The sequence below is a fragment of the Chlorocebus sabaeus genome, chromosome 10 (assembly GCF_047675955.1).
Source record: "Chlorocebus sabaeus isolate Y175 chromosome 10, mChlSab1.0.hap1, whole genome shotgun sequence".
Classification (NCBI taxonomy): domain Eukaryota; kingdom Metazoa; phylum Chordata; class Mammalia; order Primates; family Cercopithecidae; genus Chlorocebus; species Chlorocebus sabaeus.
The window spans coordinates 11932454-11951670 of record NC_132913.1 but is presented as its reverse complement, the minus strand read 5'-3'; the positions used below and the strand labels follow the sequence as shown (position 1 = coordinate 11951670).

The 19217-nt window shown below is 42.2% G+C and overlaps 1 protein-coding gene across 7 annotated transcripts in view; it reads left to right on the top strand.

The window, feature by feature from the left end:
- Nucleotides 1-19217, top strand: part of CFAP221 (cilia and flagella associated protein 221) — a 115623-nt gene that overhangs the window by 70031 nt on the left and 26375 nt on the right. For all 7 annotated transcript variants that reach the window (XM_073019614.1, XM_007964719.3, XM_007964718.3 and 4 more), the window contains 6 exons: nt 1036-1134; nt 11529-11634; nt 13590-13723; nt 15794-15874; nt 16491-16598; nt 16688-16822. In XM_073019614.1, the coding sequence (XP_072875715.1) occupies nt 1036-1134; nt 11529-11634; nt 13590-13723; nt 15794-15874; nt 16491-16598; nt 16688-16822 (663 nt within the window). The remainder of the gene's footprint in view (nt 1-1035; nt 1135-11528; nt 11635-13589; nt 13724-15793; nt 15875-16490; nt 16599-16687; nt 16823-19217) is intronic.

Sequence of the window (19217 nt, the reverse complement as noted above, 5' to 3'; positions counted from 1 at the left end):
CAAAAACCATCAGATCTCTTGAGAACTAACTCACTATCATGAGAACAGGATGGGGAAAACTGCCCCCGTGATTCAATTATCTCTACCTGGTCCCTCCCACAGCACATGGGGATTATGAGAACTACAATTCAAGATGAGATTTGGGTGGGGACACAGCCAAACCATATCACTGGTTAAAAGTCTAACTTCTAATTTTAACAAGGATAAAATTCTAATCTCCCACCTCCATCATTCTCACTTTTCTTTGCTGGTTTTGCCATATCTGAATTATTTTTACCTCATTTCTCCCTGTCCTCCTCCTCACTAGATTTATTCTGGCCACAGAGTCTTGCCAGTAGCTCTTCCATGGGCCCTACCAGAGGTCCAACCTTTGGGTGTCCCCCATGACTAATCCAATAGGCTTTTATGTGTATATAACTGATCATCTTCCCTCTCCTCTGCAGCTCATGGCATATGCCAAAGTAAGACTGATTCCCTTCTGATGTTTCTTTTTATATCATTTCCTTATTCAAGAACCTACAGTGCCTTAGGCTCTGGCCAGTCTCACTATACCCTCAGGCACTCTTTCCTCCTTATTCATTTACTAACTTAGATACACTGGTGCCCGGGACATGCAGGCACATGTGGGACAACACATGTGTCAGCGCTGGGCATGCAGGGCTGGGTAAAGTAGTCCTTCTTCCCAGCCAGGGGATCTCACAGCCCACGCCTTTCAATTCTGGATGCACTGTCAGCACCACCACATGGGATTGGTGACTTTATTCTTCCTCAAAGTCACGTGTGTTTGCTTGAGCATTCCTAACTAGACTATAAGTTTCTTAAAACGCTAATCTTGTCTTCCACTTTTGGCCCCCAACTCAAGAAGTGTTCCTTATAATGCTGTGTACACTAAAAGTGCTTAATAAATAAATGCTCACTAAGCAATATAACAAATAACAACTTGATTTGGGATCAAACTCTAAAATGTTTTTATTAAATGTTTATGACAGGAGTTAAAAGTTAAATGTAAGATGTGCCTATATTTTATATTCACAGAAAATCAAGGAATTTCATCCTACTTTTGATCCACTCATTAATAACACTTGGCTCAGCAGGTCCAGGGCACAAAAACGGTTTCAACAAGTAGCACGCAAGGTAAGTCTCAGCACCAGCTGGAAATGTTGATTTGTTTACTCATCAGCATAAGGAAATCAAGCAATCATGGTTTGATAACATCTTTATTGAGATACAATTTACATACTGTAAAATTCACCCTTGTAAAATGTACAAGTTAGTCATTTTTAGTATATTTATAGAGCTGGGCAGCCATCACCCCTATCTAATTTTAGAACATTTTTATCACCTCAAAAGGAAACTTTGTGCCCATTTTCAGTCACTCTTCACTCCCTCCTCCCCACAGCCCCTGGCAACCAGTAATCTACTTTCTGTCTCTACGGATTTGCCTTTTCTGGGCATTTCATATAAATGGAATCATACAATATGCAGCCTTTTAAAAAAGTCAACTTACAAATTTATAATTGATACTAATAGTTGTACAGATGTATGGGACACAGTGTAATGTTTCAATGCATGTATACATTGTATAATGATCAAATCAAGATAATTACCGTATCCATAACTTTAAACATTCAATACATGGCTTTTGGTAACTGCTTCTTTCATATAACTTATTTCCTAGGCTTGTACATATTTTAGCATGTTTCAATACTTCATTCTTTCTATGGCTGAATAATATTCCATTGTATGAATAGACCACATTTTCTTTATCCATTCATCAGTTGATGAAAGTTTCAGTTGTTTTCACCTTTTGGCTATTATGAGTAACAACGGGATATTGATCAGTTACTTCTAGGGAGAACAATTGAGAATGTCTGAGGGATCGTGCCTCTACCATCCAGGCTTAATACGTGCCTTTCAGAGGTTTCATCTCCCTTCTGTGGCTTCCTCACCCTCATGCTGGTCCTCCAGTGGCTTCCTGTTATCAGGATAAAATGAAGACTTCTGAGCCTCACATGCTAGTAAAGAGTGTCATGTGACCCTGGTCTGCCCGCAGCCACACCCCTCTAGCAACCGCTGTCCTCTCATTGTCCCGTCTGGTCTGCCACACACATGGTACTCATTCCCTGCTACCACCCTGTGGATCTGCTCTCAGTTCTGACTGCAGTGCCTCCCCAGCTCTGCTCCATGGGACTGCACCTATCCTTTGGGCCAGGCTGAGTCCACTTTTCTTACAAGAGGCTGTCCTTGTGCACTTTAATATTTAGGGGTCTCCTCAGTGCTGTGTGCTTCTTGTGCTGCTGTAAATCTCTCATCTCTGTCACTTGTGTGTAGCTTCCCTGGTGGGCAGGGCCACACTTGAAGCCAGACAGAGCAGTGGATAAAGCCCAGGCTATGGAGCAGACTGCCTGCACTAACTCCTAGTGCTGCTTCCTTGCACCTTCTGATCCTGGACAAGTTACATAACCACTGTGCCTTAGTTTCCTCACCTGAACACTGAGGAGAATAATGAGACCTGTCTCAAAGGGTTGTTGTGAGGATCGAATGAATGAATATGTATAAGGGACTTCAAATGTTTGTTACAGCTTGTCTTTCAGGCAGTCTTCTCAGCTTGGACTGGTGACAGTCTAGGTAGAGGGAGGCAGAGCTCACTGCCTTGGGGACCTACTCACCAGCCTCCAAGGCCCCATGACCCTCACCTATTCACCAGCCTCCAAGGCCCAAGAGCCTGTGTCCCTGGTGAGGCTTTCCCTGGGTGGTCTCTGCATATGTGCAAGCAGAGGCCACCGCAACATGCTCAGGGCAGGGAACACAGTGGTAAGAAGAGGCAGCACAAAGCTGTGCTCCCAGGGAAGAAAGCACAGCCATTAACAATAGGAAAGCAACAGCAAGAGACTGGCCAGGCTGGCGTGTTGCTAATGGGACCACCTTGGTCGTTCTGCATCAAGCTCTCCAGCCTGAAAAAGGGTATCAGCAATGATGGGCTTTGTTCTGAGTGATGGCTCAGCCTGTTCCTCCAATGCCACCACAAGCCCTGTCAGTTCTGTGTGCCAATGTGTCCGCAGCCTGATGCCTTGCCTCATTTCCTCAACTACAGCCACAGACCAGGCTCCCAGTATCTCTTGCCTAGACCATGGCCACAGGTTCCCCTACATCCAGTGCCACATGGCAGCCAGAGTTGTGTTTGCAAAGCTAAAAGATGACAGTGTCTCTCCCCTGCTGAAACCCTCCAAAGATGTTCTATAACAGTTGAAATAAAATACACAATTTTTATCAAGGCTACCAGGTCACATTGGATTTCTCTGTCTTTTAAGCATGTCTCCTTTGTTCCGGCATCAGGACCTCTACACTGGCTGTCTCCTCTGCTCAGAACTCTCTTGCCAACATCTTTCCATTGTTGTCCTCTCACCATTCAAGCCTTGCATCAAATCTCACCTCTGCAGAGGCCTTCCCTCATTATCCTTGCATAAGTGGGCAGGCATCCCACCTCCAGCCCCTCCAGTCATGGCCTCAGACATTACCTTCTTATTTTCTCCAGGGTATTTATCTTGTTTTTTTCTCTTAGTATTTATTGTCATCCCACTTCGCCTCCTACACACACTTGGAATATCAGCTCCTTGTAGGTAGTACATTTATTTGCTCCTCACTGTATCTCCAGTGCCTTGCACAGGACAGGGCACTGAGTAACCACTTCATAATATTCGTTAAATAAAAGAACCATTCGGGTTGGCAATATGGCCAAATCGGAACAGCTCCTATCTGCAGTTCCCAGTGAGACCAATGCAGAAGACAGGTGATTTCTGCATTTCCAACTGAGGTACCCGGCCCATCTCATTGGGACTGTTTAGACAGTGGGTGCAGCCCATGGAGGGCAAGCTGAAGCAGGGTGGGGCATCACCTCACCCAGGAAATGCAAGGCGTTGGGGAACTCCTTCCTCTAGCCAAGGGAAGCTGTGAGGGACTGTGCCATGAGGAACGGTGCACTCCAGTCCAGATACTGCACTTTTCCCATGGTCTTCGCAACCCACAGACCAGGAGATTCTCTCGGGTGCCTACACCACCAGAGTCCTGGGTTTCAAGCACAAAACTGGGTGCCGTTTGGGCAGACACTGATCCAGCTGCAGGAGTTTTTTTTCATACCCCAGTGGCGCCTAGAACGCCAGTGAGACAGAACCATTCACTCCCCTGGAAACGGGGCTGAAGCCAGGGAGCCAAGTGGTCTAGCTCAGTGAATCCCACCCCCATGGAGCCCAGCAAGCTAAGTAAGATCCATTGGCTTGAAATTCTCGCTGCCAGCACAGCAGTCTGGAGTCGACCTGGGATGCTCAAATTTGGTGGGGGGAGGGGCCTCTGCCATTACTGAGGCTTGAGTAGGCGGTTTTCCCCTCACAGTGTAAACAAAGGCGCCAGGAAGTTCAAAATGGGCGGAGCCCACTGTAGCTCGGCAAAATCACAGTAGCCAGACTGCCTCTTTAGATTCCTCCTCTCTGGGCAGGGCATCTTTGAAAGAAAGGCAGCAGCCCCAGTCAGGGGCTTATAGATAAAACTCCCATTTCCCTGGGACAGAGCACCTGGGGAAAGGGGTGGCTTTGACACAGCTTCAGTGGACTTAAACATACCTGCCTGCTGGCTCTGAAGAGAGCAGCAAATCTCCCAGCACAGTGCTCGAGCTCTGCTAAGGGACAGACTGCCTCCTCAAGTGGGTCCCTGACCCCTGTGCCTCCTGACTGGGAGACACCTCCCAGCAGGGGTTGACAGACACCTCATACGGGAGAGCTCCACCTGGCATCTGGTGGGTGCCCCTCTGGGATGAAGCTTCCAGAGGAAGGAACAGGCAGCAATCTTTGCTGTTCTGCAGCCTCTTCTGGTGATACCCAGGCAAACAGGGTCTGGAATGGACCTCCAGCAAACTCCAGCAGACCTGCAGCAGAGGGGCCTGACTGTTAGAAGGAAAACTAATGAACAGAAAGGAATAGCGTCAACATCAACAAAAAGGATGTCCAAACAATAACCCCATCCGAAGGTCACCAGCATCCAAGACCAAAGATAGATAAATCCATGAAGATGAGGAAAAACCAGCACAACAAGGCTGAAAATTCCAAAAACCAGAATGCCTCTTCTCCAAAGGATCACAACTCCTCGACAGCAAGGGAACAAAACAGGGTGGAGAATGAGTTTGACAAATTGACAGAATTAGGCCTAGAAGGTGGGTAATAACAAACTCCTCCAAGCTAAAGGAGCATGTACCAACCCAATGAAAGAAAGCTAAGAACCTTGGAAAAAGGTTAGAGGAATTGCTAATTAGAATAACCGGTTTAGAAAAGAACATAAATAACCTGATAGAGCTGAAAAACATGGCATGAGAACTTCGTGAAGCACACACAAGCATCAAGAGCTGAATCAATCAAACAGAAGAAAGGATACCAGAGATTGAAGATCAACTTAATAAAATAACGTGTGAAGACAAGATTACAGAAAAAAGAATGAAAAGGAATGAACAAAGCCCCCAAGAAATGTGGGACTATATGAAAAGAGCAAACCTCTCTTTGATTGGTGTACCTGAAAGTGACAGGGAGAATGGAACCAAGTTGGAAAACATTTTCAGGATATTATCCAGGAGAATTTCCCCAACCTAGCAAGACAGGCCAATATTCAAATTCAGGAAATACAGAGAACACCACAAAGATACTCCTTGAGAAAAGCAACCCCAAGACACATAATCTTCAGATTCACCAAGGTTGAAATGAAGGAAAAAATGTTAAGGGCAGCCAGAGAGAAAGATCAGGTTACCCACAAAGGGAAGCCTATCAGACTAACAGTGGATCTCTCGGCAGAAACCCTACAAGACAAAAGAGAGTGGGGCCAATATTCAACATTCTAAAAGAAAAGCATTTTTAACCCACAATTTCATATCCAGCCAAACTAAGCTTCATAAGTGAAGGAGAAATAAAATCCTTTACAGACAAGCAAATGCTGAGAGATTTTGTCACCATCAGGCCAGCCTTACAAGAGCTCCTGAAGGAAGCACTAAATTTGGAAAGGAAAAACTGGTAACAGCCACTGCAAAAACATACCAAATTGTAAAGACCATCAACACTATGAAGAAACTGCATCAATTAATGGGCAAAACAACCAGCTAGCATCATAATGACAAGATCCAATTCACACATAACAATATTAACCTTAAATCTAAATGGGCTAAGTGCCCCAATCAAAAGATACAGACTGGCAAATTGGATAGAGAGTCAAGATCCATCAGTGTGCTGTATTCAAGAGACCCATCTCACATGCAATGACACACATAGGCTCAAAAAGAGGGATGGAGGAATATTTACGAAGCAAATAGAAAGTTAAAAAAAAAAAAGCAGGGGTTGACTGGGCATGGTGGCACGGTGGCTCATGCCTGTAATCCCAGCACATTGGGAGGTCAAGGCAGATGGATTACCTGAGGTCGGGAGTTCGAGACCAGCCTGACCAACATGAAGAAACCCCGTCTCTTAAAAATTCAAAAATTAGCTGGATGTGCTTGTGCACGCCTGTAATCCCAGCTACTCAGGAGGCTGAGGCAAGAAAATCGCTTGAACCTGGGAGGCAGAGATTGTGGTGAGCCAAGATCATGCCATCACACTCCAGCCTGGGCAAGAAGAGTGAAACTCTGTCATAAAAAAAAAAAAAAAAAAAAAAAAAAAAAGCAAGGGTTGCAATCCTAGGCTCTGATAAAACAGACTTTAAACCAACAAAGATCAAAAAAGACAAAGAAGGGCATGGTAAAGCGATCAACACAACAAGAAGAGTTAACTGTCTTAAATATATATGCACTCAATACAGGAGCACCCAGATTCATATTCTCAGAGACCTACAAAGTGATTCAGACTCCCACACAATAATAGTGGGAGACTTTAACACCCCACTTTCAATGTTAGAAAGATCAACGGGACAGAAAATTAACAAGGATATTCAGGACTTGACCTCAGCTCTGGACCAAGTGGACCTAATAAACGTCTACAGAACTCTCCACCCCAAATCAACAGAATACACATTCTTCTCAGCACTACATCACACTTATTCTAAAATTGGCCACATAATTGGGAGTAAAACACTCCTCAGCAAATGCAAAAGAGTGGAAATCATGATAGTCTCTCAGACCACAGTGCAATCAAATTAGAACTCAGAATTAAGAAACTCACTCAAAACCGCACAACTACGTGGAAACTGAACAACCTGCTCCTGAATGACTACTAGGTAAATAACGAAATTAAGGCAGAAATAAATAAATTATTTGAAACCAAAGAGAAAAAAGACACAACATACCAAAATCTCTGGGACACAACTGAAGTGGTGTTTAGAGGGAAATTTATAGCACTAAATGACCACAGGAGAAAGCAGGAAAAAACTGAAATCGACACCCTAACGTCACAATTAAAAGAACTAGAGAAGCTAGCAGAAGACAAATAAATAACTAAGATCAGAGCAGAACTGAAGGAGATAGAGAAACAAAAAAACCCTTCAAAAAATCAATGAATCCAGGAGCTGGTTTTTTGAAAAGGTTAACAAAATAGATAGACTGCTAGCCAAAGTAATAAAGAAGAAAAGAGAGAAGAATCAAATAGACACAATAAAAAAGGGAGATATTACCACTGATCCCACAGAAATACAAACTACCATCAGAAAATACTATAAACAACCCTATTCAAATAAACTAGAAAATCTAGAAGAAATGGATAAATTCCTGGACACATACACCCTCCCAAGACTAAATCTGGAAGAAGCCGAATACCTGAATAGACCAATAACAAGTTCTGAAATCGAGACAGTAATAGCCTACCAACCAAAAAAAGCCCAGGACCAGACAGATTCACAGCCACACTCTACCAGAGTTACACAGTGGAGCTGGTACCATTCCTTCTGAAGGTATTCCAAATCATAGAAAAAGAAGGAGTCCTCCCTAGCTCATTTTATAAGGACAGCATCATCCTGATACCCAAAACCTGACAGAGACACAACAAAAAAAGAAAATTTCAGGCCAATATCCCTAATGAATATTGATGCAAAAATTCTCAATAAAATACTGGCAAGCCGAATCCAGGAGCACATCAAAAAGGTTATCCATCACGATCGAGTCTGCTTCATCCCTGGGATGCAGGGCTGGTTCAACATACACAAGTCAATAAACATAATCCATCACATAAACAGAACCAATGACAAAAACCACATGATTATCTTAATAGATGCAGAAAAGGCCTTTGATAAAATTCAGCACCCCTTCATGCTAAAAACTCTCAATAAACTAGATATTGATGGAACATATCTCAAAATAATAAGAGCTATTTGTAACAAACCTGCCAAGACCAGCTCAATCAGGGAGGCTCTAACCCAGTGGCACTAGAGGAATTAAAGACACACACACAGATATATAGAGGTGTGAAGTGGGAAATCAGTGGTCTCACAGCCTTCAGAGCTGAAAGCCCCGAACAGAGATTTACCCACATATTTATTAACAGCAAACCAGTCATTAGCATTGTCTCTATAGATATTAAATTAACTAAAAGTATCCCTTATGGGAAATGAAGGGATGGGCCAAATTAAAGGAATAGGTTGGGCTAGTTAACTGCAGCAGGAACATGCCCTTAAGGCATAAATCACTCATGCTGTTGTTTGTGGCTTAAGAATGCCTTTAAGCGGTTTTCCACTCTGGGCAGGCCAGGTGTTCCTTGCCCTCATTCCCGTAAAACCACAACCTTCAAGCTTGGGCATTAGGGCCATTATGAACATGTCACAGTGCCGCAGAGATTTTGTTTATGGCCAGTTTTGGGGCCAGTTTATGGCCAGATTTTGGGGGACTTGCTCCCAACACAAACCCACAGCCAATATCATACGGAACGGGCAAAACCTGGAAGCATTCTCTTTGAAAACTGGCACAAGAGAAGGATGCCCTCTCTCACCACTCCTATTCAACATAGCATTGGAAGTTCTGGCCAGGGCAATCATGCAAGAGAAAGAAGTAAAGGGTATTCAAATAGGAAGAGAGGAAGTCAAATTGTCTCTTTGCAGATGACATGATTTTATATTTAGAAAACCCCATTGTCTCAGCCCCAAATCTCCTTAAGCTGATAAGCAACTTCAGCAAAGTCTCAGGATACAAAATCAATGTGCAAAAATCACAAGCATTCCTATACACCAATAATAGACAAACACAGAACCAAATCACGAGTGAACTCCCATTCACAATTGCTACAAAGAGAATAAAATACCTAGGAATATGACTTACAAGGGATGTGAAGGACCTCTTCAAGGAGAACTACAAACCACTGTTCAAGGAAATAAGAGAGGACACAAACAAATGGAAAAACATTCCATGCTCATGGATAGGAAAAGTCAATATTGTGAAAATGGCCATACTGCCCAAAGTAATTTATAGATTCAGTGTTATTTCCATCAAGCTACCATTGACTTTCTTCCCAGAATTAGAAAAAAACTACTTTAAATTTCATACGGAACCAAAAAAGAGCCCGTATAGCCAATACAATCCTAAGCAAAAAGAACAAAGCTGGAGGCATCACACTACCTGACTTCAAACTATACTACAAGGCTACAGTAACCAAAATAGCGTGGTACCAAAACACATATATAAACCAATGGAACAGAACAGAGTCCTCGGAAATTATGCCACACATCTACCACCATCTGATCTTTGACAAACCTGACAAAAACAAGCAATGGGGAAAGGATTCTCTGTTTAATAAATGATGTTGGGAAAACTGGCTAGCCATATGCAGAAAACTGAAACTGGACCCCTTCCTTAACACCTTATACAAAAATTAATTCAAGATGGATTAAAGACTTAAACATAAGACCTAGAACCACAAAAACCCTAGAAGAAAACCTAGGCAGTACCATTCAGGACCTAGGCATGGGCAAAGACTTCATGACTAAAACACCAAAAGCAATGGCAACAAAAGACAAAATTGACAAATGGGATCTAATTAAACTAAAGAGCTTCTGCACAGCAAAAGAAGCTATCATCGGAGTGAACAGACAACCTACAGAATGGGAGAAGATTTTTGCAATCTATCCATCTCACAAAAGGTTAATATCCAGAATCTACAAGGAACTCAAACAAATTTATAAGAACAAAACAAACAACTCCATCAAAAAATGGGTGAAGTGTATGAACGGACACTTCTCAAAAGAAGACATTTATGTGGCCAACAAACATGAGAAACAGCTCATCATCTGTGGTCATTAGGGAAATGCAAATCAAAACCACAGTGAGATACCATCTCTCGCCAGTTAGAATGGTGGTCATTAAAAAGTCAGGAAACAACAGATGCTGGAGGGGATGTGGAGAAATAGAAATCCTTTTACACTGCTGGTGGGAGTGTAAATTAGTTCAACCATTGTGGAAGACAGGGATCTAGAACCAGAAATACCATTTGACTCAGCAATCCCATTACTGGGTATATACCCAAAGGATTATAAATCATTCTACTATAAAGACACATGCACATGTAAGTTTATTGAAGCACTGTTCACAATAGCAATGACTTGGAACCAACCCAAATGTCCATCAGTGACAGACTGGATAAAGAAAATGTGGCACATATATACCATGGAATACTTTGCAGTCATAAAAAAGGATGAGTTCATGTCCTTTGCAGGGACATGGATGAAGCTGGAAGACATCATTCTCAGCAAACTATCACAAGAACAGAAAACTGAACACCACATGTTCTCCCTCATAAGTGGGAGTTGAACAATGAGAACACATGGACACAGGGAGGGGGAATATCACACACCAGGACCTGTTGGAGGGTGGGAGACTAGGGGCAGGATATCATTAGGAGAAATACCTAGTATAGATGGTGGGTTGATGGGTGTAGCAAACTACCATGGCCATGTATATTTATGTAACAAACCTGCATGTTCTGCACATGTATCCCAGAACTTACAGTATATATTTTTTAAAAAAACAACAATAAAAAGAGCTGCTTACAGAATGGAAAGTGGTGTAAATTATAGAATGAACAATCCCCTCAGCCACAGCTCTGGGCTCAGGTACCACTCACCTGAAGTAGCATCTGCTCTGAAGGCAAAGCTCATTGGTATGCAGTTACCATTGCCCGTCACCTACAGTGCTATTGCTGCAGAATCACCTGTGCCATTTGTCCTTCAACTCTGAAAATAGCACAGTGGTAGCGTTACTATTCAGATATATCCAGAAGAAACAACAAAGAACTAGTCATTCTTTCCACACTGGAAATATGAGAAAATCAAGGCTCATAAATTGGGTGAGACAAGTCCAGATGACAACTTGGTCTTTTTTGTATTCAGGCAATTCAGTATTGCCCAGACTTTGAAGTCTCTGTGACTGCAGTCTAGGGAGAGTAACATGCCACACTCACTCCCTGTGAACTCTGACTTACAGTGGCAGTCTCAGCCCTTAGTGTGATTGGGGAAAGTGAATTAGGTTGAATGCCAAAATGAGCATATGTTGATTAATAATTTGAAATCATGATCCACTCCAATTTCAGGTCATGATTCAGGGACGATTATTCAATATGCTGAGTGCTGTTCGTGAAATGGACAAAGAGAGTGTACTGAGAAAGATCGGCCAAGCAAAACAATCGATGGCACAAGGTGAAGTATGGCTGCAAAGCACAGAGATGCCAAGACTGATCATGCCTCTGAGCGTGAACTTTCCTTGGAATGAAGTTAGCCCTATGCAAATAAAAAATTTTCACCAGTCACACATATTAGTTTCCTATCCCTGCTGTAACGAATCGCTTGTGCCCTCTGCTTCCTCTTGTCACCAGAGACTAGGGTAGTCATCATTTATACTTGCTGACTGACTGGCTGAATCTGGTATTTTCTCAACCCAGCACTTACACATTAAGCCTTTTAAACTTAAAGCCTTAAAACAAGGCAAATTTATCATCTCACAGTTCTGGAGGTTAGAAGTCTAAAACCAAGGTGTTGATAGGGCTGCAGTCCCCCCGGGGGCTTGCAAGTCCTTGCCTTTTCCAGCTCCTGGAGTCCACCTGTATTCCTTGGCTCATGGCCCCTTCCCCACATGACCCTAACCTCTTGCTTCTGTCCTCACATCTCCTTGTGTGAGTCTGACTCCCCCGTTTCCTTCCTATGGAGACTCTGATTACATAAGGCCTACCTGTCTAGTGCAGAATAATCCCCCGTCACAGAGCCCCATCTGCAGAGTGCCTTTTATCATGGAAGATAACACATTCACAGGCCCCTGGGAATAGGATGTGGACACCTCTAAGTGCCATTATTCAGCCTATCTCATGATATAAAGTGGATCTCCATGCCAGGTTTGGCTGAAATTCCTACCCACTTGGTAATGAACAAGGTCACCCAATCCCAAACCAAGTTGTAATGTCTGTGAAGTGTGGCTGTGGCTCGACCTCCTGTTTTGTGCCCTCTGCTTCCTCTTGTCTCCAGAGACTAGGGTGGTCATCATTTATACTTGCTGACTGACTGGCTGAATTTGGTATTTTCTCAACCTACCATTTGCACATTAAGCCTTTTAATCTTGTATTATCTTTCCTTAAGTTAAGGAAATTTCCATCCTGGCCACCGTGGCCACTGTAGCTCATGCCTGTAATCCCAACTCTTTGAGAGTCCAAGGTGGGAGGATCACTTGAGCCCAGGAGTTCAAGACAAGCCTGGGCAACATACTGAGACCCCTGGATAATTAAAAATTATCCAGGACTGGTGGCATATGCCTGTAGTCCCAGCTACTCAGGAAGCTGAGGTGGGAGGATAAGCTAAGCCCAGGAGCTCAAGGTTATGGTAAGCTGTGATCGCACCACTGCACTCAAGCCCAGGTGATAGAGCAGGACCCTGTCTCTAAAAAAAAACAAAAAAAGAAAGAAATTCCAATCCTCTGATGCCCAGCTTGGCTGGGACTGTTGGAGGCCCACTCTCAGTAGCTTCTGGGAGCCCTAACACCATATCACCATATTCTCCCAATACATATATTCCCAATCCAGTTTGTATGCCAGCCCACAAGCAGGCCCGGATCTTTCCAGACTCTTCCTCCCTTCCCGGCCTGAGCCTCTGAGCCTGGCTCAGGCTTCCCCGTCCTCCCTAGGCACAACCACACTCCCATCTGCCACTCCACTGAGACCCAAATGTGTATTTTGTTTTTCAAAACATTGTATAACATTTTAATGATTCTCTTTCTTCCTCCTATATTATTTTTTATCTCTGGTGTTGAAGTTTATTAATAAAGAAACTCTTTTTTCTGAAAAATTATAAAATTTACTTGTGAATTCTGTGGGGATGTATAGAAAATGTCTTCATTTACTTCTTTAATCTTTTTCTTTCCTTAATTCATCAGAGATATTTTAATTATGAATTATAATTTTCTGGAAATAAAGAGAAAATTTTTTAACCGGAAAGGAGGTTGAGGTAAGGAACCAATGGGACACTAAAAGTGGAAATATATATATATATATATAAAAACACGCACACACCCACTCATTGGTATATGGAAAATATGCAAATATATGTGGTGGTTTCCCATGAAAATACCTTTAGTACCCCCTAAAAGTGCTGTTTTTTATCACTCATAGAGGCAAATTTCTTCAAATTCTTCCTGAAGCGGAGCAGTCAGGATGATTATACCAGCCGATTCTCTGTGTCGCCCAATGAGGTGCTGCCCTTCGCTTTCCCAGACTGCAGCTCGTCCCAGGACTCTAACGAGTTGGTAGGTGCTGTCAGACTTGGTGGCGGGGACTGGACATGATCATGATCGTGCGGGGCAGATACAAGGCAAGCCCTTCCGTCTTAGTCCCTTCACCTCCTCCCAGAGGCTCCAAAGGAAGACCAGGAGAGTATTACCAGTGGAAAACCAGGGATCATCTCCTGCCATCTGCCTTGCTCCTGATACACCTGCACAGAGCTCCCTGGTAACCTGGGCTGGTCCTTCCCAGCCTGAAATGCAGCATGAGCACTGACCCCTGCCCAACTGTCCTAGAACTGGGCCTGAGTGCAGAAGGGTAGAGAGAGGAACCCAGAGGGCCCCACCTGGCCCAGGGAGGCAGGCTCTGCTCAGCCGGGCCCTTCTGCTGCCTGGGCAAATTGTAGAAGCCAGGGAAGGGTAGCCCTCAAGTCTGGGCCTGACCTCATAAGAAGGGAATGTGGTCCCAGAAACTGACAATCTAACCCATCAGACTCACAATCCACTTCTCTCTCTCTCTCTCTCTAGAGTGTGCGTGTGCATTTGTGTGTGTGTGTGTGTATCTTTCTCTCTTGGGGTAGCAGGAGGTGTAATGGCTCATCCTTCTTCCCTTATGGGCACAATGGTGCATTATTAGAAAAGTAAGAGTTAACCCTTATGTTGTATTTACTATACTTCAGGCAGTGTCTTAAGTCCTTCCAGTATATCACCTCATTTAATCTTCAACAAATCTACATGATAGGTTTACCATTTTTCAAATGAGGAAACTGAAGCACACATTCACATAGCCAGTAATAAAATGTTGCTCGCGTTCACGTCGTTAGTAATAAAAAGTATACTTAAATCAATATTGCAAGTGCATGTGCAAAATATTTTGTTAATTTCAAAGAATAAACATCATTCACATGCTAAAATATTCGTTAAGCATTGCAGGTAATCTACTCAAGAATTACGGGACTGAACTTAGAAATTCCATACGTTTTCTGCTTTTGATAATTGTATGACTTAAAAGAGCAGAATAATTAGTTCCTAAGAGATAAAAATCCTGTGATTTTCAAGCAACAATAAATGTCTGACACTCGATAATTAATGGGGTGAAGAGGTTGATGGGGTGGAAAGAGATCGTCACTGTGCAGTGGAGCCCCCCTCATTATTTTTGAATAGTTTGAAACTGACATGTTTCATTTGATCTTTTAGTGCTACAAAGACTTCCCTGCTGCTCAGCGTTGTTGAAAAATAGAGCGCTCAGCATTCCTGTCTATAAAAAAAAAAAACTATTAATTTATTTCATAAATACTATATTTCATCAATTCTAAGATGCCTTTTTCTTACATTTAGCATCTAGAAATTGGGAAATGGTATCATTGTGGCATATTAACGTTTCATCATATTAGTTTAGTGATGGCGTATTAGATTAGGAGATGTATGCTGTTTTTTGAGTGCCCGTCATATTCAGGCACTGTCCAGATCCTCGGGGTGTCTGAGACAGACTAGCATGCAGGAAGTGTATTAGGTAGTGCTTCAGGGGTTCGCACCTGTGGAAGGCAGGCAGAGGGGACAGGATTGGGTGGAGAGAGAAGTAGGACCGGGGTCCACCTCAACAAAGGCCTTAGGTGGGCCTGTGAGAACTCTGAGGCTGGCACAGGGTGAGAGGACGCAGCATGTTTCCCATGGCTTCAACCCGCCATGGAGGTGAGCTGCCTGGGAGGAGCGCTTGACCCTGACGGAGGCAGTGCCCTTCAGATGAGGCAGCCCCTGAAGAGGGCTCCCCTGCCCCCAAGAGATGTTTCTATCCCTACACTCCTGGCAGCTGGGGGCTGAGTCCTTCAAACCTGAAGAAGTTTCTGAGTGACACATTGCAGCCTCCACAACCGCAGAAAATAAAAGAGACTCACATCCACTAGGAGACATGGAGGAAGGGGTGATCAGGGCTGCCTTCCTGCCCTATAGATCAAGTGGCAACTGTGGTTGCAGGTGTAGTTGCTCTGAGAGTAGAACTGGTCATTAATGTTTCAAAATATAATGGAAACAGAAGCATAGCCACTCTTGCTCAGTGGTGATTCTCTGTTCTTTTTTTTTTTTTCCTTTACATTTTAGGCTCCTGATGGCCTTGGACTGGTCCCAATTAAGTCTTCAGAAGTTCAAATCAAGCAGAGTTATTCCTTCTTCAATCTGCAGGTCAGACCTGTCACATAGAATTAATTAATTGAGTTTCTTATTAAGTAAACAAGATATTCTTGAATTTGAATTGCAGTGTTTTATATAGTTTTGCTTTATGGCAGATTACAGTGTGTGGCACACTCTGCTTCTATTGGATGACATACGGGAGGTACACCAGATTCTTTTCTCATAGTGTGGCTTATGCAAACCAGGATTTCTACTCTGTGGATATACCTATATCATGCATATACGAAGCTATCTGAACTATATATATTAGAAACTTCAAGAAAAAATACAAGATAAGTGAGAAAAAATTAGTCAGCCTTTCTTGAGACACATGACCACTTCTGTTTTTGAAAATGAAAATATTTTGGTGTCCTTCTACACTTAAGCCATGTAGTATGGTTGAATAATCATGAACACTCATGTGTGCCGAAACCCAGAGAAGGGCTCAGGACTTTCACTAAAGTCTGTCCAGACTGGTCCAAACTAACAATAGCCACAATCCGATGACTGCAACGTGGTTCTTGTCTTACTTTTACCACCAGGAAGCTCAGAAAGGGTGTTGTTGAGAAGTAAATCCCAGCAAATGGTAAGAGGTTTTTAAGGATTTTCAGTCTTCTTTCACCTTCAGGTTCCTCAACTGTACAAAATTAAGAGATATCAGCCATTCTCTGTCCACAAGTCTTCAACAAGTTACAGACCTCAAAAGCTTGCCCGAGCCCTAAAGCAAGGAGCTGAGGTAACACACCCCCACCTTCCAGAATCTCTCTCATCTTTACCCTCCTATCCTGGCATCAAAACTAACGTGCTGCCCTTGGTCCTTGTTAGGATGAAGTCACCACCATCGTAGCCCTTCCGAAACAAGACTCCACAACTCAGCTCTCTGGCAAGACATCAATCTTGAGCATGAAACCACCTGAGGCCTTAGCCACGTCTCTGGATTATGATCCTCTGTATATTTTTGTAAGTGGCAACTGGCAGAAGCCTTGTTTTCTGTGTTCCTTTATTTCAGCAATTACTCTATAGGAAAAAGAGCATTCTTTGGGAATATTTTTTCCCTTTGGAATTTCAAGTGTTAAACAATATCTGACCTTTAAAATTGTTTGCCAGCCTTTGTTTTTTGGAGAATATCAATGATTCCATCTTTTAGCAATTCCTTCATTTTTAATGAAAATAATTTTATGATCTTTTCTAAATATCTATAATATGTAAATATAGGCCAAAGAAGAAATTAAAAAAGAAATTAGAAAGTATTTTTAAGTGAATGAAAATGAAAACAAACAAAAAATCTGTGGGAAATTTATAGCACTACACACCTACGTTAGAAAAGAAGAAAAGTTTCAAGTTAATGTCCTAAGCTACCCCTTTAAGAAACTAGAAAAAGGAGGGCAGATGAAACCAAACTAAGCAGAAAAAAGAAATAATAAAGGTCAAATTGACAATTAATGAAATAGGCCGGGCACAGTGACTCATGCCTATAATCCCAACACTTTAGGAGGCCAAGCCAGCAGATCACTTGAGGTCAGGAGTTTGAGACCAGCCGGGCCAACATGGCGAAACCCTGTCTCTACTAAAAGTACAAAGAAATTAGCCAAACGTGGTAGCCCCTGCCTCTAATCCCAGCTACTCAGGAGGCTGAGGCAGGAGAATTGCTTGAACCCAGGAGGAGGAAGTTGCAGTGAGTTGAGATCACGCCACTGCACTCCAGCCTGGGCAACAGAGCAAGACTCCATCTCAAAAGAAAATAAAATGAAATAGAAAGCAGAAAAACAATAGAGAAAAACTGGTTCTTTGAGAAGATCAATAAAATTGATAAACCTGTAACCTGACTGATCAGGAAAAAAGGCAAAAGGCACAAATTACCAATGTCAGGAATGAGAAAGGTGACATCACTACATATTCTACAGATTTTAAAAAGATAAGAAGTTAATATTATTAAAAACTTGATGCCAGTAAATTTGATGACTTAAGTTAAATGTGCAAATTCATTTAAAGGTACAAACTGTAAAATCTTATTTAAGAGGAGATAAATAGCCAAAATAGCTTTTTTTTTTTCTTTTTTGAGATGAGTCTCACTCTGTCCCCCAGGCTGGAGTACTGTGATGTAATCTCGGCAAGCACCGCCTCCCAGGTTCACACCATCCTCCTGCCTCAGCCTCCCGAGCAGCTGGGACTACAGGTGTCCACCACCTCGCCTGGCTAATTTTCTGTATTTTTAGTAGAGACGGGGTTTCACCATGTTGGCCAGGATGGTCTTGATCTCCTGACCTCGTGATCCGCCCGCCTCGGCCTCCCAAAGTGCTGGGATTACAGGCGTGAGCCACCGCGCTCGGCAAAGTAGCTTTATATCTGTTAAAGAAATTGAATTTTTGGTTGAAAACTTTCCCACAAAGAAACCTCCAGGCCCAGATGCCTTCACTATGGAATTCTGCCAAATATTTAAGGAAGGAATAATACAAAATCTACAGAAACTCTTCCAGAAGATGGAAGAGAAGAGACTAATTCCCAAATCATTCTAGAGGCTAGTGTTACTCTGATACCAAAGCCAGACAGAGACATTACAGGAAAAAAAAGAAAAGATCAATATCCTTCATGAACATAGATGAAAATATTTTTAACAAAATTTTAATAAATCAAGTTAATTGCTTTATAAAATGGATAGTGTATCCTAACCAAATAGGGGCTTGAATCAGGAATACAAGATTAATTTAACTTTAGAAACTCACTGTAGTTTACATGTAACACTCTAAAAAGGAAAAACATCTCAATAGTAACAGAAAAATTATCTAACATCCATTCCTGATGAACACTATCAGCAAGTGCAGGATAGAAGGGAACTTTCTCAACCAAATAATGGTCATCTATTTAAAACCTAGAGCCAACATCAAACTGAATGGTAAATGACTGAATGCCTTCCTCCTAAGATCAAGAGTAAGGCAAGGAAGTCTGCTCTCACTAATTCTATTCAGGATTATAAGTGTAGCCAATGTAACAAGACAAGAAAAATAAATAAAAGGCAGCCAGATTTGAAAAGAAGATATAAACCCATCTTTATTTACAAAAAAAAAAAAATGATTGTCTATCAAGAAAATACAATGAAATCTACAAAAAACTACTTAAACTAATAAGGGAATTTAACAAGATTGCAGGATGTAGAATCACCATATAACAATCAATCATATTTCTGTATACTAGCAATAAACATTATGAAACTTAAGTTTCAAAAGCCATATCATTTAACAATAGTATCAAAACATGTGAAATAATTAGAGATAAATATGACAAACATGTATAAGATCAGTACACTGAAAATTATAAAACATTACTGAGAGAATTCAAAGAAAACCTAAATAAATGG